The 24,910-nt window shown below is 43.0% G+C and overlaps 1 protein-coding gene and 1 long non-coding RNA gene across 6 annotated transcripts in view; one reads left to right on the top strand and one right to left on the bottom strand.

The window, feature by feature from the left end:
• esrp1 (epithelial splicing regulatory protein 1) overlaps positions 1-24,910 on the bottom strand; it is a 97,542-nt gene that overhangs the window by 47,643 nt on the left and 24,989 nt on the right. For 3 of the 5 annotated variants that reach the window (XM_085992645.1, XM_085992643.1, XM_085992641.1), the window contains exons 7-12: positions 23,133-23,243; positions 15,368-15,500; positions 11,941-11,983; positions 10,534-10,835; positions 6,194-6,412; positions 1,696-1,894 (exon numbers count right to left, since the gene is read on the bottom strand). In XM_085992645.1, the coding sequence (XP_085848771.1) occupies positions 1,696-1,894; positions 6,194-6,412; positions 10,534-10,835; positions 11,941-11,983; positions 15,368-15,500; positions 23,133-23,243 (1,007 nt within the window). The remainder of the gene's footprint in view (positions 1-1,695; positions 1,895-6,193; positions 6,413-10,533; positions 10,836-11,940; positions 11,984-15,367; positions 15,501-23,132; positions 23,244-24,910) is intronic. The other 2 variants (XM_085992642.1, XM_085992644.1) reach the window with 2 other exon arrangements.
• LOC147114748 (uncharacterized) lies at positions 1,323-12,205 on the top strand. Its single transcript, XR_015078984.1, has 3 exons — positions 1,323-1,698; positions 1,774-1,903; positions 10,191-12,205. It is a non-coding gene; the product is annotated as an uncharacterized LOC147114748 (long non-coding RNA).

Below are 24,910 nucleotides of genomic sequence, written 5' to 3' on the forward strand. Positions count from 1 at the left end.
AAATATCTCCTTAAATGTCTGCCATTGCTTATCAACCGTTTTACCCTTTAATCTATTTTCCCAGTCCACTTTAGCCAACTCTGCCTTCATACCTTTGTAATTGCCTTTATTCAAGATCAGGACACTGGTTTGAGACCCAACTTTCTCACCCTCCAATTGAATTTGAAATTCAACCATGCTATGATTACTCTTTCCTAGAGGTTCCTTTACTATGAGATCATTTATTAATCCTGTCTCATTACACAGTACCAGATCTAAGATAGCCTGCTCTTTGGTTGGTTCCACAACGTATTGTTCTAGGAAACCATCCTGGATACATTCTATGAACTCTTCCTCGAGGCTACCTTGGCCAATTTGATTTGTCCAATCAATATGAAGATTAAAATTGCCCATGATTATTGCTGTACCTTTCCTACAAGCCTCCATTATTTCTTGATTCATACTTTGTCCAACAGTGTAGCTACTGTTAGGGGGCCTATAGATTACGCCCACCAGTGACTTCTTTCCCTTATTATTTCTTATCTCCACCCAAACTGATTCTACATCTTGCTCTTCTGAGCCAATAGCATTTCTCACTACTGCACTGATATCATCCTTTATTAACAGAACTACCCCACCTCCTTTTCCTTTCTGTCTATTTTTCCGAAATGTCAAATACATCTGAATATTCAGTTCCCAGCCTTGGTCACCTTGCAACCATGACTCTAATGGCTATCAGATCATACCCATTTATGTCGTCAACTCATCTCTCTTGTTACAAATGCTGCGTGCATTCAGATAAAGAGCTTTTAAGGAGCCCACCTCAAAAAACAACTCACACTTAGTCCAATTTACCATCCAAAAAGTAGGTAGCTCCTGTTGGATCAAAGTATTGTCTCATATGAATGGAAAGACACAGAAACATGTGCAGCTTCTTCATTCATTGCCTTCTTAATCTAAAACTACTAGAGGGGGCTTTATGGAGAACAAAGAGGTAGGGGAAGAAAAAGTAAAATGACCAAGTTAAAAATAGATAGAGGGAGGTGTCTCCTTGAATTCTGAGTACATTTTCAATGTAAACTATACCTTTCCCCCCTTCCCCTCGCCAGCTACCATCCGGTACTTCCCCAAGTGGCCATTCTTCATGTACGAGTCTAGCAGGTTAGCGCACTGAGCCCAATTGTAGCAACCGACTACCACCTTGGCTGAGACAAGCTACATCAGCACTGATCAGTGATCATATCAGGGACCTTCTGGTAATGCGACGCTTGCACATTGGCTTTTCTTTGTCTGAAAGCACCTGTTTTTATTCAGCACTCTGCACTGTTGCCAGTTTTCTCAAATCACACATTTATTTTTTCATGGATGTAGTTATTAATCTAAATAAGATTATTCAATAAATCATCATAACCTTAAAGATTGTATTTGAACTTAACAGTAAGGGCATTTATTCTATTTTTAACACTGTTTTCATCAATTAAAAATGTTATGTCTAATTCCATGGATAGCCTATAAATATCAATATTGTTTTCTGAAATACAGCCAACCGCAACCAAAGACAATAAAACCAGTACAAGCTAGACCACTAACAACCTCAGACGACAGAACATGGTACCAAACCTTCTGAATCAGAGAACCAGGAATATAAAGAGTCATAAAGCTCCAGCACCTACCAGCGTGCAGCGTAGAGCACCATCAAGAGCCAAGCAAACTTACATGGTAACTTACATGGCGGTGGGGACAAGCCATTTCGATTTAAAATGCCACCCATTAATACAAAGTTCATTTCCTCAGCTGAACACTGGAATACTTCAACATATCTGTCCTTCATTGTTCTTTTATGACACTTCTGAGAAGTCAGGAATGCTCGTTCTGATGATTTCATCTGGATAAAGGCATCACCTGAAGGACGGCCCTAAAAGAGGTAATTGTGCATATGTTAATAAGTAAGCAGATATAGCAAGGTTTCTGTTACTGTACAAATACATTTGATTTATTTAGCATTTCACAGAAAGTCATCCCCTCTCTGGTGTGTTTTGTTAACACGTACCAGAAAACCTAAAGAAATTTGATAAACACACATGGAGAGCTATTTTTCAATATATTCTTTGCTCAATTTCTGCTAGGCAGAAAATTAGAGTTTTTGTGGAAATTGTTCTTTTGGCCAATTTATTGTCAGCCTGCACTTTCTACCCAAGATTTATTTGGGTGGGAAATATTTTCCATAGTGCCTGAAACCCACCAATTAAGCCATTTTAAGGTTATGTATGCAATTAAAGGCAGGCAAAATACAATTTTCCAACATATCTTCAGGTTTCCACTAGGTCATAGAGTCATAGAGTTTTACAGCACAAAAAGAGGCCCTTCGGCCCATCGTGTCCGCGCCACCCATCCATCCCTGTCCAGTCTAATCCCATTTTCCAGCATTTGGTCCATAGCCTTGTATGCAATGGCATTTCAAGTGCTCATCCAAATGCTTCTTGAATGTTGTGAGGGTTCCTGCCTCTACCACCCTTTCAGGCATTGAGTTCCACATTCCAACCACCCTCTGGGTGAAAAAGTTCCTCCTCAAATCCCCTCTAAATCTCCTGCCCCTTACCCTGAATCTATGCCCCCTTGTTATTGACCCCCCCTACTAAGGGGAAAAGTTCCTCTTTATCTACCCTATCTATGCCCATCATTTTGTACACCTCAATCAGGTCCCCCCTCAGCCTTCTTTGCTCCAAGGAAAACAACCCCAGCCTGTCCAGCCTCTCTTCATAGCTGAGGCGCTCCATCCCAGGTAACATCCTGGTGAATCTTCTCTGCACCCTCTCCAAAGCAATCACATCCTTCCTATAGTGAGGCGACCAGAACTGCACACAGTACTCCAGCTGTGGCCTCACCAGTGTTTTGTACAGCTCCATCATAACCTCCCTGCTCTTACATTCCATGCCTCGGCTAATGAAGGCAAGTATCCCATATGCCTTTTTAACCACCTTATCTACCTGTTCCGCTGCCTTCAGGGATCTATGTACATGTACACCAAGGTCCCTCTGACCCTCTGTACTTCCTAGGGTCCTACCACTCATTGTGTATTCCCTTACCTTATTTGTCCGTCCAAAATGCATCACCTCGCACTTTTCAGGGTTAAATTCCATTTGCCACTTTTCCGCCCATCTGACCAACCCGTTTATATCGTCCTGTAGCCTGAGGCTTTCTTCCTCGCAATTTACCACCCCACCAATTTTCGTGTCATCTGCGAACTTACTGATCATACCTTTTACATTCTCATCCAAGTCATTTATGTAGATCACAAACAACAAGGGACCCAGCACCGATCCCTGAGGTACCCCACTGGACACAGGCTTCCAGTCACAAAAGCAACCTTCGACCATCACCCTCTGCCTCCTGCCACTCAGCCAGTTTAGGATCCAACGCGCCAAGGCACCCTGGATCCCATGGGCTCTTACCTTCCTGACCAGTCTCCCATGTGGGACTTTGTCAAAAGCTTTACTGAAGTCCATGTAAACCACATCCACAGCATTTCCCTCATCCACCCCACTAGTCACCCCCTCGAAAAATTCAATCAGATTTGTCAGACATGATTTACCCTTGACAAAGCCATGCTGACTATCCCCGATTAATCCTTGCCTCTCCAAGTGGAGACTAATTTTGTCCCTCAGAATTTTTTCCAATAATTTCCCTACCACAGATGTTAGGCTCACTGGCCTGTAATTCCCTGGTTTATCCCTGCTACCTTTCTTGAATAATGGTACTACGTTAGCTGTTCTCCAGTCCTCTGGTACATCCCCTGTGGCCAGAGAGGTTCTGAAAATTTGTGTCAGAGCCCCTGCAATCTCCTCCTTTGCCTCCCACAGCAGCCTGGGATACATCTCGTCCGGGCCTGGGGATTTATCCACTTTTTGGCCTGCTAAAACCGCTAGCACCTCCTCCCTCTCGATGCTAATATGTTCAAGTATGTCACAGTCCCCTTGCCCGATTTCTATGTCTGCATCGTCTTTCTCCATAGTGAACACAGATGCAAAAAATTCATTTAAAACCCCGCCTACCTCATCTGGCTCTACACACAGATTGCCACTTTGGTCCCTAATGGGCCCTACCCTTTCCCTGGTTATCCTCTTGCCCTTAATATACTTATAAAACATCTTAGGATTTTCCATTATTTTGCTCGCCAGTGTTATTTCATGGCCCCTCCTCGCCCTCCTAATTTCTTTTTTAAGTATGCCCCTGCACTTTTTATACTCCTCTAGGGCTTCTTCCGTCTTTAGTCTTTTGTAACTGCCAAAAGCCCCCCTTTTATTTCTAATGCATTTTTGTATATCCCTTGTCATCCAAGGTTCCCTTTGCTTGTTGGTCCCACCCTTGACCTTTACAGGAACATGTTGGCATTGTACTCTCTCTATTTCCCTTCTGAAAGTCTCCCACTGTTTTGATGTGGATTTTCCTATAAGTAGCTGCTCCCAGTCCACTTTGGCCAGATCCTGCCTTATCATATTAAAATCGGCCCTCCCCCAATTTAGAACCCTTATTTCCAGGCCGTCTTTGTCTTTTTCCATGACCACCTTAAATCTCACCGAATTATGGTCACTGTCGCCAAAATGCTCTCCTACTGACACTTCCACCACTTGCCCGGCTACATTCCCCAGAATTAGGTCCAGTACCGCCCCCTCTCTTGTAGGACTTTCTACATGTTGGCTCAAAAAGCTCTCCTGGATGCACTTTAAGAATTCTGCACCCTCTAAGCCTTTCACACTCTGACTATCCCAATTTATATTGGGGAAGTTGAAATCCCCCACTATTATTACCCTATTATTTTTGCACTTTTCTGAGATTTGCCTACATATCTGTTCCTCTATCTCCCCCTTACTGTTTGGGGGCCTATAGTACACTCCCAGCAAAGTGCTTGCCCCCTTTTTGTTTTTAAGTTCTACCCATATGGCCTCATTAGAGGAACCCGCTAATATATCATCCCTCCTTACAGCAGTAATTGACTCCTTAATTAATATTGCAACACCCCCTCCCTTTTTACACCCCCCTCTGTCTCGCCTGAAGATTCTATACCCCGGAATATTGAGCTGCCAGTCCTGACCCTCCCTCAACCATGTCTCCGTGATAGCAACAATATCGTACTCCCATGTGTTCAACAACAACTTCAGTTCATCCACCTTATTTGCAAGACTCCTTGCATTAAAATAAATGCCTTCCAGCCCTGCCATATTCTCTTTTGCCTTCACATATTTGCTCTGCCTTCCCAGCTGACTTGTTTTTCCCTCTGTATTTGGCTGTAAATCACCCCCTACTATAGCTCCACTCTGTACCCCATCCCCCTGCCAAGTTAGTTTAAACCCCCCCCAGCAGTGCTAGCAAACCTCCCCGCAAGGATATTGGTTCCCCTCTGGTTCAGGTGTAATTAAAGACGTAATACAAGAATTCCTACTCTTGACTGATATCAAGTGACTCCTGGTGGAATATGTGGAGGAAGAGTAGCCACTTGGGGCAAGATAACAGAGAGCTGGCATGGCCTGTGCAAGTGTAAAGCAGCATGAGTCAGCACTTTCAGGGAATATCAGACCACAATATTTAAATATTGATGAGGCTCCCACCTGCCTGCAGCAGACACCTTCCCCATGACTGGAATCGGCAGGTTTAAAATGGCGGTATGCTCAAACATGTTGGAACGCTGTGTGAAATACCTGGATGCCATTTTAACCACCTACCTGCCTTATTCCTGCCAGGCAAGCAGGGTTAAAATTGGACCTTGTGTGTCTGGGTGCAGCTTGGGCTGAAACACCACTTGTGATCAAGTAGCCTGCTGACACATACTTCTACTACAAAGGCTCCCACTGAGAAATTGATGGAATACTCCTTCAAATTATCCAGTAATGTTACCACCAACAGAAATATAGGCAATAAATTACTGTTGTCGATATTATAAATGTGTTAAACATGCATATAATATTAGATACCTCTTTAGAATTTAAATGGCGTCTTAAGTCTATTTACTTTTCAAGCCGGGAAGTTATCATTCGAGATATTAGCATAATAAGAATGTTGAAATGTTGTATGATGATTCTCTGTCCACTATCTTAATGTAGACATTAAGCAGTTTTAAATAAATGAGTTAACTTTATGTATCACATTTAATGCTTGATGCTACTGACATTCTAAACCTGATTTGAGATTTTTGAGAAAATATGATTTACTTTCTCACCTGCTGATTTAACACCATGTGCACTCCATGAGGTCGGATGTCACAAGTAAATTCTCCCAGGAACTCTAGAATGTCCTCAATGGTGGCAGCATAGGGTAGGCCTCGCAAACGGATGCAGTCTCGCATATTAGTAGAAGGCACAAATGGCTGAGGTAGTAAAGGAATGATGGGAGCGGGGGCTATAGGAATGAGGGGAGTGGATGTATACCTGTTAAGAACCTGTACAGAATTCAAACGTCAAAAAGGAAGGACATTTTAAGTTTCTCCATGGAAAAAAAAATTCCTTAACCTAAGAAAATTGCCTTCGATTTCAAATTTCTGAAATTAGTGCCAGCAACTTAATATCCTGAGTTAGGCCTTTCTCTTTAAATTAAGTTTTACTAACCTGCACAAATAAATGCACCATTTTTATTATGTCTCCTATTAAACAAATGTGTTAAGTAATAATAAATGCATGTTTGCACTGTATTGTCACTGCTATGTGATTGAATTACAAATAAGTACATAGAATTTACAGCACAGAAACAGGCCATCCAGCCTAACTGGTCTATGCCGGTGTTTAAGCTCTTTCGGAGCCTCCTCCCAACCCTCTTCATCTATCAGCATATCCTTCTATACCTTTCATGTGCTTATCTAGCTTCCCCTTAAATACACCTCAACTGCTCCCTGTGGTAGCGAGTTCCACATTCTTATCACTCTTTGGGTAAAGAAGTTTTTTCTGAATTACCTATTGGATTTATCTTATATTTATTTATGGCCTCTAGTTTTGGTTATGTTCACCAATATTTTTCATTTTCAGTACATACATTGTCTATGGCTGCTATTTGGTTGTACTATGAAGACTTTTATAATTCAGTTCCAAATCATTAACAATTTTTAATCAAATATTATACATGATTCTGGTTAATACACGAAATTCCTGTAACAGACTCTTTCATCATATGACTCTGTAACTTCTCATTTTATTTGGTCAAGTAAACATGCTACTTCCTGTGTTACAATGGACTACACTGCACCACCATGGAGAATTAAACTGACAGGACAAGAAACAAGCAGACCAGCTGCAATTTTGTATATAAATAGGAAATATTACATATAATAATCTAAAAATACAAACATGGGAGTTTGTTCAAAGGCTTTACACCATGAAAGTAGTCCCACCACTAGTCTCATAAAATGTTTTGCAAGGATACAACATATCTCAGGAGGGTCAGTAACCAGAGGACAGATTGAAGATAACTGGCAAAAGAACCAGAGGGGTGATAAGGAGATTTTTTTTAAAACACAGCAAGTTATTATGATCTGGTATTCACTGCCTGAAAGGGTGGTGGAAGCAGATTCAATAATAACTTTTCAAAGAGAATTGAATATATATTTGAAAAGGAAAAATTTGCAGGGCTATGGGGAAAGAGCAGGGGAGTGAGAATAATTTGATAGCTCTTAAAGAGTCGGTACAGGCATGCTGGGACGAATGACCTCTTTCTGTGCTGTATGATTCTATTATAGGCAGAAATCATGGACTTGGCACTCACAATGAGATGTGCTCCCTGCAAGAACCACTATCCACTGGGTGTCCCAGATTATGGACTCACCCCTAGGTTGTCCGATAATGAGTTTGATCCCAGCAGGTTTCTACGACTGTGGTCCTATCAATAGATACTGTTGAAGCAATGTGATCATTCAATACAAACAAATAAACAGAAAGAGATAAACACCAGCATGGTGATTTAATCCAGGGAGTTTTGATAATTTGCTTACTCTGAAAGCCTTTCTGGATACAAGCCTTTCTAAATACAAACATTATATCAGTATTGACGTAATAAAACTCACTACGCATTTGGTTCAAGTATAAAGCAAGGCTTTAATCAACTTGTTTTAAAACATGGAGGTCTAGTTATCTTTCACTAGTTCCTGTTTAAAAATGTCCTGGGCAAGCTGGGCCCACACCCAAGTAATTATACTCCTTGGACGGCGCCACCAGCTGGCCGTCCAGTGTTATTTCATGAGTCTTTCTTCATGGATCATAAGATTTATAACATGTGGCCTCCGCCATGGCTCTCTAGACTGTAATGACGAGAAGCAGTAGATTATATCAGAGGTATACGTAGAGGAGGGGAGATTTTTGTACATTTCGTGTATAATGTGAAACAGCTTAACCAGATATAATTGATAGTGGAAATTTCCACGTCCATATACTAGAGCCGGGCATCGTTGCGGGGGGGGGGGGGGGGGGAAAAAGAGAGTTGGACATCATGGTGGGTGGGGGCGCGGCTGGCTGTTGTCTGACATTGCAGGGGTCCGATCGCGAAGGAGGTAACCTGGGTGGGTAGGGGATGGGGGAAGCACTCCTGCACCTCCTGGCTCACAAGCAGTGCTGTAAAGACACTTACTTGTTGGATTGGGTTGGGGCCGGATTTCTCTCTCTCTATTTTTAACACCCTACCTGCCCTGGAGGGTTAAAATTACCCCCAAAGTATCTAAGCTCCCTGCATGAAGTCACCACACTGGTTTTTATCCATTACTGTTAATTTATAGTAAGAAACAAGGTTATATTATTACTGAATCCACTGGCAAGATCTTTGAAGAGTATTGTAATCAACACAGCATGGGGTTATAAAGTTATAGCTCAGATAAGAGTGTTATCAAATAAGTGTCATTTGAATTAGCACTGTAAAAAGCTCAACAAATAATACTTAACTGATAGAAATGTTGTCTCAACTCCTATAAATCCTTGGTCACAGAATGAAATGCAACTGATTTATGTTAGTTATATATTATATTCTAATTTTATTACAGCAGGATGCAGTACTGCACTGTAATATCCCCTGTATATTATGGAATTGTAATATGCCCGAGTTCCCTTGTAGCTACATTTTCCCCTATATCAACTTATGTTCCTATGTAAGAAGACAAAGTAGGTAATATTGTCACTAGGCTTATTTAGTCTTCTGTTACTAATACACTATAGGAAGTATCATACTTAAGTTAATATGATTCTTGTAATTCATCACCTCAAATTGCTCTCATCACTACCAGTGACAGTATAGTCTGATCATGATAATTCAACGTTGTTTTTTGCAACAGTGCCCAGCAGTAAAACCAGTGAGTCCTGGACAAACTGAGACAATTGATGGCTCTGCCCATCATCATCCTTTACTGAAAACTGAGTAACAACCATAATATGTTCTGCAAAAGAAGTTCTCAGTTTTCTTTCTTTTGTATGGAAAGAGAACCCAATATTAATTTGAACTGAAACTGTATTGAAACCAGCCAAAGCTTACATTTTTGGTGCCCAACTACCTACCCATTTCTCCCTTCTTCTCTTCATACTTTTGTAAGATTCCATGGGCAATGTCAGCTCTCTGGTACTTTAACTAAATGGCCATTCTTCATGTATAAATTTGGACAGCAAGACCAAGAAATTGGATCACGCAGAACCCGCTGAAGGATCCAACATGACGAGTGGCATGTTTGCGCTCATTCCGCGCCAGGTATTCGCTTGAAACAGGCCCATTGCCTATGCAGATCGGGGAGCCGAACGCCTATTTCAGGTCCATTCTCCAAATTGCTTGGCGTCTGACCATACTGCGGTCAGTTTTCTCAGGCAGAGCAGCCAAACCAGCGGTCTTTAAAGAAGCCGCTGGTGTCTGCCACCAAAAAGATAAGTAAAAAACTTACCTGAATGTGGAGCCAGAAGCAGCCTTAGATTTTCCCAATTGCACTGCTGACAGTAACCAGTTCATTTTAAGTGGGTTACCATCAGTGTTATAAACAGACAAACTAAGCCAGTGTAGTATGGTATTTGTTAACTTTGGAACTGGCCAGATGAACCACAACAACTTTCCCAATCCTGTATAGTCCTATATTCCTGACCCTATACACCATTAGTTAAACCACATGTACGCTTTTGTGTCTAGGTATGGCCAACACATTTACAAAAATATATGAAAACAATGGAAATGACTTTTTCTCCATTTATATATCCTTATGAAACCAGGAATGCAGTAAAAGAACAAACATTCAAAGGCAAGTGATTTCAAAGAAATATCAAAGTAGAGCATGCGTCTTCTCCCAGGTATCCCCCTCCACTTCACTACCCTGTGGTGGTCCAATGAACAACTGAAAAAAGTGAGTGCCCGTGTGAAGCAGGCCTGAGGATCGAACTTACAACCTTTCTTGATGGGAATCAACTACCTGAGATGTGGCCCACATTTAAATATGAAGAGTATTGGTTATGAAAAGGTAAAGATTAAAAAAGAGATGCTGTTACGGCATTTTCATTTCCTCCACTTCAGGACTTGAATTATCAACAAGAACCTCAAAAGCATTACAGTACTAACCTGTTGTACTTCAGCTGCTGTGCTTCTGAACAGTTCAATGTACCGCTTCCCCAACATATCCTTGTGTTTCTTGAGTGCATTTTGGGCATACTCCTCACAGGCAAACAATACAAAAGCATCACCCGTCGGCCTCCCATCAGGATACTTGACAAAAAGGATTCCCTCTTTTCCACCTGTTACTGGGCAGTTTGATCCAAAAAATGTCAAGACTTCCTCTGCTGTGGCTATGAATGGAAGGCCACGCATTCGAATAATAACCTGATTCTCCTTCGATAAGAACTGAGCTACTTCATTGGAGGTACCTAGAAAGGTAAAATATTATGTGAGTTTAAGGCATAATAATGGAGAAAAGCAATAATAAACTAGCATCCAAATAAAACACAACATATGAAGGTCTAATTATAAGTGGCTGCAGGGTCAAAAATTAGTTGAATGAATTACTTGAGCCACAGAATCTGAACTGGATAGTGATACTTTGGTGGGTGCCTGCAGTTAGTGTGGGATGAATTTTAGACATGCCAAATGAGGCATCATGTACAGGAAATTCATACTGTGCATGACAACCCATTTGATAGCATATCATACAGGTACAAAGATGGGTGCTTTTGGTTATCAAGCAGTCAAATAAAACTTTACATCACTTCATTTTGAATCACGTGGCCTGCAGGCCACTTTATTTCGTCCATGTCAGTATGTCTAATTACTTGGAAGTTACCACTAAGCTTTGTTACGTTCTCCAAAACTACTTTCTCTCTGAGAATTTTCTTTTGGTACAATAAAAAGATACTAAAGGTTTATTTTTAGCTACTAAAATTTTGCTTTTTAATTTTATATTATCTGGATTACAACTGGCCTCGGCTTCCCCTAGTTAGGGAGCAGAATAATTAGCCAGGGTTCTTGTTCCTGGTCGTTATCCTGTGACCACTCACACACACTAATACACACAAATGATCAAGCTTGTGTGTACCCCAGTCAGCCTCTTCGGGAGAGGAGGGAAACATGGAGAAGGAAAAAAGAAAAAATATCACTGGGCAGTTTATCAAAACCAAACCACTGATTGGCTGGCTGCCAGTTAAATCCTAAAATGTGTTTGTTTTTATTTTGTGGCTCATTGAATCCAAAGAACCCAACTGAAATTCAAACCAGAACTGCCCATTCAGATTCCATTACAGTACTTATTATTGTTTCAGACTTCATTTGACTCCTCTCTCCACCCACTTAAATTTCTGCAATCAGATATTGTACCTATGCATTGGCTCATCTTTATTTATGCAAGATGTCAACTTTTCCCTCCATGCTATATCTTAGCTTGTTCAGTTTGGGTAATAAAATGTGCATTTCTATTTTATTGGATTGCAAAGTAGTGTCAAAATAGCTGAAATGTATGCTTCAATATAGTTCCTTTACCTCCTGCAATTTTTAGAAAATCTTCCCCTGTTGCCTTGTATACCTGTAAAAAAAAGTTAACAATGAGAATTTTGTGCAAATTGGCTGCTGCATTTCCTACATTACAACGGTGACTATATTTCAAAAGTACTTCATAGGCTTTAAAGCGCTTTGGGTCATTGAGGTTGTAAAAGGTGCTATATAAATGCAAGTCTTTCTGTTTTTTCTTTTATTGGTCCATAAAGATTTTTATCAATGTTCAATATTAAAGTGAAAATTAACTTATCATATGCAGTGCACTCTACTTCGCTGCATTCAAAATGTATTAAATGCAAAATAGCAGAACGTATAAGTCCATTTTATGTGTTGATCACTGTGTAAAGATATCTCGCACCTAGTCCTGTTCACCCATCGTCCCTGTGCTCGCTGACCTACATTGTCTCCCAGTTAAGCAATGCCTCGATTTTAAAATTCTCATCCTCCTTGTTTTCAAATCCCTCTATGGCTTCATCCCTTCCTATCTCTGTAATTGCCTCCAGCCCTACAACCCTTCAAGATATCTGCGCTCCTCCTTTTGGCCTCTTGCGCATCCCTGATTTTAATCGATCCACCATTGGTGGCTGTGCCTTCAGCTGTCGAGCCCCTAAGCTCTAGAATTCCCTCCCTAAACCTCTCCGCCTCTCTATCCTCCTTAAGACGCTCCCTGACCATGCTTTTGGTCACCTGCCCTAATATCTCATGTGGCTCGGTGTCAAGCGCCTTGGGCCATTTGACTACATTAAAGATGCTATATAAATGCAAGTTGTTGATATTTCTACAATTCTGTTTAGCTGCTGTAGCTTGTTAAATTGGTCATATTTTTATATAGAATTACATAGAATATAAAGCTAACATACAGTATTCAGTTCCATTTGCAACTTCTCAGATAATGAAGCAGTCTGTACCCACATGCAGCAAGACCTGGACAACATTCAGGCTTGGGCTGATAAGTAGCAAGAAACATTCGAGTCACACAAATGCCGGGCAGTGACCATCTCCAACAAGAGAAAGTCTACACGCCGCCTTTTGACATCCAATGGCATTTCCATCATCGAATCCCTCACCATCAACATCCTGGAGGTTACCATTGACCAGAAACTTAATTGGACCAACAACATAAATACTGTGGCTACAAGAGCAGGTCAGAAGCTGAATATTCTGTGGTGAGTGACTCACCTCCTGACCCACCAAAGCCTTTCCACCATCCACAAGGCACAAGTCAGGAGTGTGAAGGGATACTCTCCACTTGCCTGGATGAGTACAGCTCCAACAACACTCAAGAAGCTCAACACCATCCAGGACAAAGCAGCCCGCTTGATTGGCACCCCATCCACCACCTTAAACATCACACCCTCCACCACCGGCGCAATGTGGCTGCACTGTGTTCCATCTACAAGATGCACTACAGCAACTCACCAAGGCTTCTTTGACAGCACCTCCCAAACCCACAACCTCTACCACCTAGAAGGACAAGGGCAGCAGGTGCATGGGAACACCATCACCTGCACATTCCCCTCCAAGTCGCACACCATCCTGACTTGGAAATATATCGCTGTTCCGTCATCATTGCTGGGTCAAAATCCTGGAACTCCTTACCTAACAGCACTGTGGGAGATCCTTCACTTCACGGACTGCAGTTCAAGAAGGGGGCTCCCACCACCTTCTCAAGGGCAATTAGGGATGGGCAATAAATACTGGCCTTGATAGCGATGCCCACATCCCATGAATGAATAAAAGCACAGAAACAGGTCATTCAGCCGAACCAGTCCATGCCGACGTTTATGCTCCACTCGAGCCTCCTCCCATCCTTCCTCATCTAACTCTGTCAGCATAACCCTCTATTCCCTTCTCCCTCATATGCATATCTAGCTTCCCCTTAAATGCATCTATACTATTGGCCTCAACTACTTCTTGTGTTAGCAAGTTCCACATTCTCACCACTCTCTGGATAAAGAAGTTTCTTCTGAATTCCCTATTCGATTTCATTTTTTGTAATTATTTGAAATCTCATTTTCAAGTTCTTTAGCTCCCTTACCATGCCCAAATTTCTGACTATGAGGAGATATAGGTGAACCTCTGCCAATACTGCTCTGCAAACAGATGCTGCATGAGAGAATAGCTTAGGATAATGTGCTTCCAAAACTCCCTTCATCCCTCCACTCAGTTCCTTCCCTTACATCAGAGGTGAGAAAAATACATCCCATGGAGGCAAAGCCAGCAGGACCAGCTAAAAATTGCTGTGAAATTGGCTCCATTTATTATAGGACTGATTTAAAATGTGTAGGCTATAATCTTGTGACATGTTCCAGGCCATGATCCTGCCTGGAATACCCCTGTGGGTCCCATTTATGCCACTCCATTGTACTGGATGCTGGTATCTTGCCAGAGGCAGAGGATGCATCAGCAGTGGGACATCCAAAGGATGATACCGTCATGCCAGGCTTCCTTGGAGTGGACAAAAGTTCCAGGAGCACCTGCAACCACAACAAACGTGCGTGCAGCCTTATCTTTGGGACAGAGACCTGCCATGCTTTAACCACCAGACATCTATCCCAGGTATGCCACTGGCCCCAGTGAAATTCCCGGGCCATTATTTGTGATCTTGTAAAGTTTATCCTTATGGTCCAATTGAGCAAAATCTGAAATTGCCTCAATGTATTGCTGTCCATGTAGTTCAAATTAATAAAAAGAAAAAAAAAATGAACTTCAACAGTTCAATTATTATGTATGTCCCTTTTCAAAATGGTTGAATTGGGAAGAGAGTCAGGAAATGGGATTAGAGTAGATAGTTTCAGTTGAAGAGCTAACACTGGCAGAGGCACAAAGGACGTTACGAAGTGTTGTTCTGTGCTGTACTTTCTATGATTCCATGATAAGCATAATTTTTCCCTCTTGATTGTTGTCCTGTTATAAAAACCATTAACCTTCACTTAAACCTACAGTTCTACAGACTATGCTCCTATTTATCACATACACAAATGCTAATCTATTTAATTATGCCACAAGCAGTTCATTTCAATACTTTAATACACTCAGTGTAAAAGTTTCATATCTCAATTGTTTGAGCTGTCTAACATTGTCCTCTTATTGCAAATCTAAACACATTCAGCATTTTTTGGACGAAATCAGTTTTTGTGCTAAAATAAATACTCCATAACTGTATACATTGTCTAAGGGCATCAATAAATGGAAAATTATGTTATATATATTTCAAAATATATAAATTAAGAACTAGAAGCAATTGTAACAGACAGATATCTTGAAAATGCAAGTCTCATGAATGCGGGAGTGCAGGAAAACTTTAGGAACTTGGAGATTTTACTGGGATACCAATGTACAAATCACAGTTTTCCCATAGCCCAGTGCATGCTCCAGCAATCCTAGATTCAACGAGTGTACTATCGTGTACCTCAATATATCGGCTCCCCATGTGATGTTTGTGTCTTTGTAGTGCCAGGTCTCGGTGTTCATCATTAATGAATCTCACAAGAGCTTCTCCATTCCGTCTTCCCTGTGAATTTAGGCATAATGCAGCACCGCCTCTTTAAATGAGAAGAAAAACATCATTCATATCTTTAAGGGCAGTAAAATATCAAACATTTACATTAATGCCTCTACAAATTTCAGAAACTTCATAATTTAAAATGATTGGGGGAAAAATTCAGTATCGCCCCATTTGGGCGCCATTACTGGCGGTGCGCAAAGTTTAGCGCCTGGCGCTAATTATCGCCTCTGACAGCAAACTTGGCTTTTATCACCCCTGGAGGTGATTGGAGCACTAAATCAGGCGCTACACACCTCTCTTAAGGCGCTAAGGCCGAGGAGCGAGGCGCTACCTCAGGAGGGCGGGCGCAGCCCAGGTGCTGTCAGTTAGCGATGGAACACAGACACACTGGCGCCGGTCAGTTCTTAAAGGGGAGGGTCGATCTTGCTCTGCAGCCACACCCTGCTCATTGGAGCCTTGAATCTCGGCCTGGGCAGACCTGTGGCTAAATCTTGCAGCCAAGGACTATGGAGGGGGCCAGGGAGCGAGCACAGCGCTTCAGCGAGCGGGCCTTGGAGGCTCTGGTTGACGCGGTGGAGCACAGAAGATCTATTCTGTACCCAGAGAGTGGCAGGAGGCCTTTGCCACGCGAGTACAGAAGAGTGTGGAGGGAGGTGGCTCAGAGAGTCACCTCAAGCAGCATGGTGCCTAGGACCCATCTCCAATAAGAACATAAGAAATAGGAGCAGGAGTAGGCCAATCGGCCCCTCGAGCCTGCTCCGCCATTCAATAAGATCATGGCTGATCTGATCCTAACCGCCAATCCACTATCACAGAACCATCTCCTGAATCTAACAGAATTAGACACACGAAATAGGAGCAGTATCAGGCTACACGGCCCCTGGGCCCGCTCCGCTACCCACAGGGCCATGACCGATCCGAACCTAGACTCCTGTCCAAATTCCTGCCCACTCCCCGTAACCCTTAATTCCCTTTACTTCTAGGAAACTGTCTATTTCTGTTTTAAATTTATGTAATGATGTAGCTTCTACAGCTTTTTGGGGCAGCATATTCCATGGACCTACCACCCTCTGAGTGAAGTAGTTCCTCCTCATCTCAGTTTTGAAAGAGCAGCCCCTTATTCTAAGACTATGCCCCCTAGTTCTAGTTTCACCCATCATCGGGAACATCCTCCCCGCATCCACCCGATCCAACCCCTCCACAATCTTATATGTTTCAATAAGATCGCCTCTCATTCTTCTGAACTCCAATGAGTAGAGTCCCAATCTACTCAACCTCTCCTCATATGTCCATCCCCTCATCCCCGGGATTAACCGAGTGAACCTTCTTTGTACTGACTCGAGAGCAAGTATGTCCTTTCTTAAGTATGGACACCAAAAACTGTACGCAGTATTCCAGGTGCGGTCTCACCAATACCTTGTACAACTGAAGCAATACCTCCCTATTTTTATATTCTATCCCCCTAGCAATGAAAGCCAACATTCCATTGGCCTTCTTAATCACTTGCTGCACCTGCATACTAAACTTTTGAGTTTCGTGCACAATGTAGGAAAAAGTTCAACGACCTCACTCGGGTCGTCAGGGTGAGTGCCTTTTTTTCCAAAACCTTTCCATCCCTCCATCTCAACCTCACTTTATGGCCAGAGGGTCTTCAAAGCCCCAATGCCCAACACTCATCCAACATCTATGGCCCTTTCATCAAACACACACGCACATTCCACACTTTGCATACAGTAAGGGCTATTCAACTATGGCAGGCATTTCAGGCAAGACCATGGCTGCATACAGTAAGGGCTATTCAACTATGGCAGGCATTTCAGGCAAGACCATGGCTGTATATTTACTCAGACGCTGTCCTTTTTCTTGCAGGCCAAGCTATCTCATAATAGGAGACAGCAGCAATGGACTGGTGGAGGGCGGCCTCAGCTGCAACCCCTCAGCGATCTTGAGGTGCGCGTCCAGAGGATTGTGGCAAGCTGGGTGATTGGTCCCGTTGCCACTGGAGACGCCAACCCCGTTCTGGACAGCAATGGTAAAGTCATCACCTTTTTGTCCTCTCTCCTTCCCTTGTTCCTCACAACACCAGCCTTTGACACTTTCAATCCAAATTACTAAATCGCTGCACTCATGCCTCCCTTGCTGCCACCCTGTCCTCATGCTAAAGCCACTCTTGTACCTTCCTGCTTTCAGATGCTGATTCACCAGGTGAGGAGATGGGCCCTCAAGCTGCCAGTGGGAGTGAAGCTGAAGGCGAGGAGGAGGAGGAAGCTGGAGCATCAGCGCCACCCTCTCCTGAGGAAGCCCATGCCCACATTGGGAACACACCTTCCCTGGAGGGGAGTAGGGGGGAATGGCCTGATGAGGGTGAAGCTCTAGGACCCAGCGGGCTGCAGCACGCAATGGGGATAGGGAAGCTTGGGGGCCTTCTCCCCGGAGGGAGAGTATGCCATCGAGTCCTGCTGCACTGGACGCAGAGGAGGAGCCGGTCCACGCTGAAATGAGCACCCAGGCGGAGCGCAGGCACACTGAGCTCATGGCTGCAGTGGCAAGGGGGCCCGAATCCATTGAATCACTGGCAAGGAGTGTGGAGCACTTCGCTGTAGCACAGGCGGCTGCCACGCAAATGCTTAGTGCCGCAATGCAGTCAGTGGCTGGTCTCATGCAGACGCAGATTGAGGCCACGCGAGCACCGACTGCTGCCACCCTCGCTTGATCAGGCACATTTCCCTGGGGCTCTCACTGCGCCGCAGCAGGCCAGCAATCTGCGCTCCATCAGATTGCTCCGGATGCTGAAGTACTGCATCGTGGGAGTGCCAGTGCGTCGGTCGAGCAGGGAGTTGCTGTCCTCTCTCAAGATGACAGCATTCCTGCTGCCACCACTGGCACTTCTCCACTGCAGTTGCCACTGCCTGTAGGACAGACTGCTGCCGCCCATGCAGAGTTGGTGCAGTCTGCAGCCGGGCCCTCCAGGCCCAGAGCTGGTCGAGGCCGTCCTTCAAGGGCATCTGCAGTCTCAGGTTGTGACAATCAGCAGCCTTCTACCAGCCTTGCTCCAGCCACTGGGGTCCCATTATGGAAGAGCTGCAGGGTGGGAAGGGTGGAATTTCGCAAGGGAAGGAGATCACCCTCGAAGGGCAAAAAGTAGGAGGTGTGACAAAATGTTTTTCATTGTTTTATTAAAGGCCGAGGTTTGTGGTCAAATTTTTGTAACTGTTTTGGACATTGTCTCCAGGTTGTGAGAGCCAGTTATGTTAATGACTTTTTTTTTTGTGTTTCTTTCTATTAGTTTGTCATGCGGAAATGAGACACACAGAGTTTGTCAAATAAAGAAGTTTCTGTATTCAAAATGTACATGTTTGGTCTTTGCAATCATTGTTGCCTTGACCGGCTTAGGGGTTGCGGGATGGTTTCATTCAGGTTGTTTGAATGGCAGTAGCCATTTCCTCAGAAGGGGCCTAGAAGCGACTTGCTATGAGCCTTTGACGGACGGCCCTTCCACTTTGTACATTGTGTGCCTCCCTCCCGCCTTGGTGCCTCTGCTGATCATCCTCCTCATCTTCCTCCTCCTCCTCTGCTGGTGCTCCAATGCCTGGTGGCATTTGCTGGGTCCCGAGGATTGCCAGGTTATGCAGCATGCAGCACACAACAACGAAGTGGGAGACTTGCTCAGGCAAGTACTGAAGGGCTTCTCCAGAATGGTCCAGACAGCGGAACCATTGCTTGAGCACGCCGATTGTGTGCTCAACGATGTTCCTGGTAGCTTGATGGCTCTCGTTGTATCGCAGCTCAGCAGGGGTGTTGGGCGTACGGAGCGGTGCCATCAGCCAGGTGCTCAGAGGATATCCCTTGTCCCAGAGAAACCAACCACCTGGGTGATGTGGTGCCTGGAAAAGGTCTGCCACAGAAGTCTGGCGCAGGATGAAGGCATCGTGGCTGCTGCCAGGAAAGTGGGCATTGACAGCAAGTATCAGCTGTCTGTGGTCACAGACCAACTGAACGTTTAAGGAATGGAAGCCCTTTCGGTTGCAGAAATCCTCGGCATTCTCTTCGGCGCACGCAAAGCCACATGCATGCAGTCAATGGCGCCCTGCACCATGGGGAAGCCCGCTATCATCACAAAGCCCATTGTGCGTTCTTGCTGCTCGTCCGGGGTCATGGGGAAAGAGATGTACTCTCGTCTCCTTTTAAAGAGGGCATTTGTGACCCGACGGATGCAGAAATGCACCGGAACTGGGAGATATTGGCGATGTCCCCAGTAGCTGATTGAAATGAGCCGGTGGCATAAAAGTTGAGAGCCACTGTTATCTTCACTGCCACCGACAGAGACGTCCTGCTCCTCAGTTGAGGCTGCAGATCTGGCTGAAGCAGGTGGCAGAGCTCAGTGACCACCTCCTTGCTGAAGCGCAGCCTTCGCAAACACTGCTCCTCAGACATATTAATGTAGATGAACTGTTGCTGAAAAACCCTGGGAGGGTAAGGTCTCCTGTAGAGGCCTGTTTGCCCTCCTCCATCTGGCCATGATTGCCACTCTCTCTCTGCGTCTCTGTGCCCTCCGAATGAGATGGAGAAGGACGACGTTCCCATCCATTGCAGCCCCTATAGTATCTAGGCAATCAAAGTTATGAAGGTCAAAAACCAAAGTACCTGCAAAGTTATGGTCAGAAGCCAAAACTACCTCAGACAGCGTTGACTCAATGCAGAAGTCTCTCTTTCTCTCTTTGTCTCTCTCAAAATCACTCTCTCTCTCTCTCTCAGAACGAGTGGTGCAAAAATGACTACCACACAGAAGCCAGGAAGAGGCCCACTTTAAATATCGTCCCCCCAGCCCCACAGCGACTGGGAAGTGTTCCAGTCAACCTGTTCTTGGGTGAGCCAGGCGGAAAGGAGGAGGGCGCCACTCAATTTCCATTTTGGGGCGTCACAAGAGCGCTGCACTCTCGAATGACGTCAAGATCTGTGTGTGCAGGAGATCGGACGGTATTGTTTAGCGCCGCCTCAAAATGTCCGGTCAATTTCGTGAGAGGCGCAGATATCGCCGCGCCCGGGCGCTAGTTGCTTTGTGCCCCACTTGGCACCCTCTTAAGGCGCTAACAGGAGGCGCAACCAACTGAATTTTTCCCCCATTATGTTTTGTTTCAAAGAAAGTGCCCAATACAAGGATGTGAAGAGCCTACATTTAGTTATGTGTAAAAAGTTGTAATAATTCTAATGCTTTTCATTTTTACCAATAGTTACTAATCAAAAATCAATTCTCAAAGTTTACAGATTTGACATAAAATAATTTTCATTGATTAAGTTTTAGTTTTAACTTACGTAAAAAAATTCAAGATGAAAATAGTCTATGTCCTTATGGTACGATACATTTCCTCAAATAAAAACCCTCAAAACTAGCACTGTATTAACCTAAAACTCAGTTATTTGAACATCACACTACAAAATTGAACACTATTAAACTATAACTCAGTCATTAAAAAGAGGATTATGCAAATTTTTGGAAGCTAAACCCCGTTCAAAACATTACACCACTGGCATATAAAAAAAAAATCAGTGGATTTTTATCAGTGGACTTAATGGCTTTCAAACTGAATATAAACTATATTAACTTCTGCCGTAGATCTTTCTGTATAAAGGTTATTGGATATCTCCAGTGAATTACTAGGCAGTTATCCAACAAGGCACTTCAGAAGGCATCAAACATTGCAAGAGGGAAGTTCAAGTAGCTTATCTTTGTCATCTGAACCTTGAGATTACATTATAGTTTTATTGCAGATACCTATTCTTAATAATTATAAATAACAGTCATTTATTAACATGAAGCACTTTTTTAGCTTTATTTTCTGTGTTTTTTCCTTTACTCAATGTGTGTAATGTCAATTAGTTGTATTTTCGGTGGTCATGATACCACGTTATGTGGGATCTCCAAGAATATCATACCTCAAGGAATAAATAATTTGTCATGGAGCATCATTTGTGATGTAGAAATTCAGGCAATATTAGTTTTGTAAATGAAGCCCTGTAGTAGTATTTGCTTATTTTTGATAGTGAATTGCAGAAAGTTAAACTTCATGTCCATTTTAAAGTGGGTATTAGCAGTTCTTAAATCTTAACATTGGAAGTACAAAAAAATGGCTTACTTCTTTGCAAATATGTAACTTTTCACATTACTCTGTTTTGAGCTAATTACGAGACAAAAATTATACTATAAAATGTAGAATATTCAAAATAGAATACAGGGCTTGCCAATAGCTCTGCTGTAAATGAGCCACAGAGACCAGGAGGTCCCAGGTTTGATAATAAGTCTGCACTGAGGCTTACTCTGCTCAGCCAGGACAGTGGTAGAAGCAATTCAGCATGACTAAGCTAGTAAGAGGGCTGCAGGGGGGGCGTATTGGGGGAAATCAACCAGACTTTCTTTCGAAAGGCCTTAGAGAGAGTACAGAGGAGGTTTACCAAGATGTTACCAGGGATGAGCGACTTCACTTATGAGGAGAGGTTGGAAAAGTGAGGACTGTTTTCCTTGGAAAAGAAGTTAAGGTGTGACCCAATAGAAGTTAACAAGATGATGAGAGGTTCAGATAGAGTAGATAGAGAAAAATTATTCCCTCTGGCGAGTGGGTCAATAACTAGAGGTCACAGATTCAAAATCATTGGCAAAAGATCGAGAGGGGAGATGAGGAGAAATTGTTTCAGAGAGTTGTTGGGAGCTGGCACACTCTACCTGAAAAGGGAGTGGGACAGGTACTTGTGGATGAGGAACTTACAGGGTTACAGACAAAAAGCAGGGATGTGGGACTAAACACAACTGCTCTTTCAAAGAGCCAGCACAGGCGCAATGGGCCAATGGCCTCCTTCTGTGCTGTAAGTTTCTATGATCATTATCCAATTGTTCCCCCTGGAAAGTGCCCTTAAGTGGAATTGGGTGAGGAAGAGATTGGATTTATGGTTGTGAAGCCTGCCGTTACTCACGGTCGAAGCGCACACATGAAGAATGGCCACTTCAGCAAGATGCTGGAGGGTACTCAGCACCCTTGGAATCATACCCAGCATGAGTTTTTAGTAAAGAAAGGGAAAAATTGGAAAATAAAGTAGTATATAGGAATATTAAATGACAAATGCATGATGGGAGAAAGAAGTGCAGAAAACTGGAATTATACAGATTTGAATCACAATTTTTAACATGATCAGTTCCTGATCTCAACCTTGCCATCATAGTGAGGTGCTGAGCAGAGGCCAGGGTTGTTTTCTTGATAATAGGGAAACGTAAAATCAAAGGAGGCATCTATACTCCAAAGTGCTCTGTTCATTTAGGGTCACAGGACCAGAAAAGACCATTGCAATCTATCTGCTTGGTCTTGTACCATACTGTACTTTTCCTTTTATACTCCTCAATTTCTTCTTTTTGCCTAAAAACTATCTAATGCTGCCCTAACAAAAAATTATAGAATTGGCATTGGTGACGGTGTACATGCAGGTCGTGTGCCTGCCCATCTAACAGGGGGTGAAACTTGGCATGTGGAGACCAAAGAGGGAAAAGAAGAAAATAATGAACAACCGGAAAAAAATTACAAATATATTGTAATATATTTTTAAACAATAATCACAGGATAATTCTTCTCAAAGCATTATGAGTATAATGCTATCATAACTATTTTTGTTGTCAAATACTAACTTGGCTATGTTGAGACCCCTGAAGAATCTAGCAATATCTTGGTCAGATGACTGCCAGGGTAACCCCCTCGCTCGGATTACTGTATTATCATCAACGATCTCCATCTTGCTGCTGTTAGTAAGAAACAATAAGAAATTAATGAAATATTTATAAATTAAAAAATACTCCTGTAAGAAAATAGGGGTATGGTAGCATAATGGTTATGTTACTGAACTAGTAAGCCAGAGGCCTGGACTAAAAATCCAGAGATATGAGTTCAAATCCCACCATGGGAATTTAAATTCAGTTAATTAAATAAATCTGGAATAAAAAGCTAGTCTCAGTAATGGTGACCATGAAACTACTGGATTGTTGTAAAAACTCTTCTGGTTCACGAATGTCCTTTAAGGAAGGAAACCTGCCGTCCTTACCTGGTCTGGCCAATATGCGACTCCAGACCCACAGCAATGTGTTGACTCTTAACTGAAATGGCCTAGCAAACCACTCTGTTGGACCAAACCGCTACACACGAAAGTACCTTCACCACGTGGACTGCAGCGGTTCAAGGCGGCGGCTCACAACCACCTTCTCAAGGGCAATTAGGGATGGGCAATAAATGCTGGCTTTGCCAGAGACGCCCACATCCCAGGAACAAAAAAAAAGCCATGATAGCCTATCATCCAGCAGTCAGTCAATATTAGGTATTCAAAATTAACCAAGCAATGATCTCCTATGCTTGGTCTGGGTTAGGAATAGAATCTACAATAAATAAATCACTACCAGAAACTGTAAATAGCACCTTTTTTCATAAATGAACATAAAATAATCCTAAAAGGATAGTTTACGCTAGCGATGGTAATAGCTGCTATTTTGTTTTTGGTTTCAAAAAGCTGAGGAAGCAACTCCAATAGTCAAATACAACTATATTGTAAAGTTGCTGAGAGGATGAAAACTTTGATAGCAAAAATGTTTTCATCTTGAAATTGAGCTTTCAACTATTAGTGTATTAAGGTTTTACATCGTTGTAGGGAAATCTTTTGTTTTATCTTTAAAATAAACAGGTTAGGTCTGCATTAAAGTAACAGACAGTGCATTTTACTACATTTACTGTACTCTAATATTCAAAATATAATCAAGGCATTGGTGTCCAACTATCAGACAGTCAATCATTTTTTCTTCCTTTACACCACTTTTTAATGCATCACTGATCATGGCACTCAGCATTTACTCAGTAGAAGTTTAGTAGGCCGGTAGACTCAGTAGACCGTCGCACATACAATACATCTTATAATTGACTCAAATAAATACAAAACAAAGGGTGCACATTATACATTCCATATGTTAACTACACCAATGACGTGCATGTAGAAAATCATCCCAGGGCATTTTGACAGAGGCGCAAGGAAAAACAGACACTGCGCCAAAGAAGGTAAAATTAGGATTGGTGACCAAAAGCTTGGTCAGAAGTGGGTTGTAAGAACGGTCTTAAAGTAAGAGAGGGAGGTGGAGCGAGTTTTGCGAGGGAATTCCAGAGCATGGGGCCTAGGTGCAGATGCGGACTGGCCATAGAGGGAAATCGAGATATTTTCCAGGTGCCCCATGAATGGTTCTATGACGCAGCATTATCGGTGTTCCCCTTTTTTGGGGGGAATCCCAAAGAATCCAGCTCCTTTGAGGAAAGCCAGTCATAGAACACAAGAACATGAGAACATAAGAAATAAGAGCAGGAGTAGTCCATACGGCCCTTTGAGCCTGCTCCGCCATTCAATAAGATTATGGCTGATCTTCATCTCCACCTT

The sequence above is a fragment of the Somniosus microcephalus genome, chromosome 7, assembly GCF_052327205.1.
Source record: "Somniosus microcephalus isolate GS21.2 chromosome 7, FLI_Smic_1.0, whole genome shotgun sequence".
NCBI classification, from domain to species: Eukaryota; Metazoa; Chordata; class Chondrichthyes; order Squaliformes; family Somniosidae; genus Somniosus; species Somniosus microcephalus.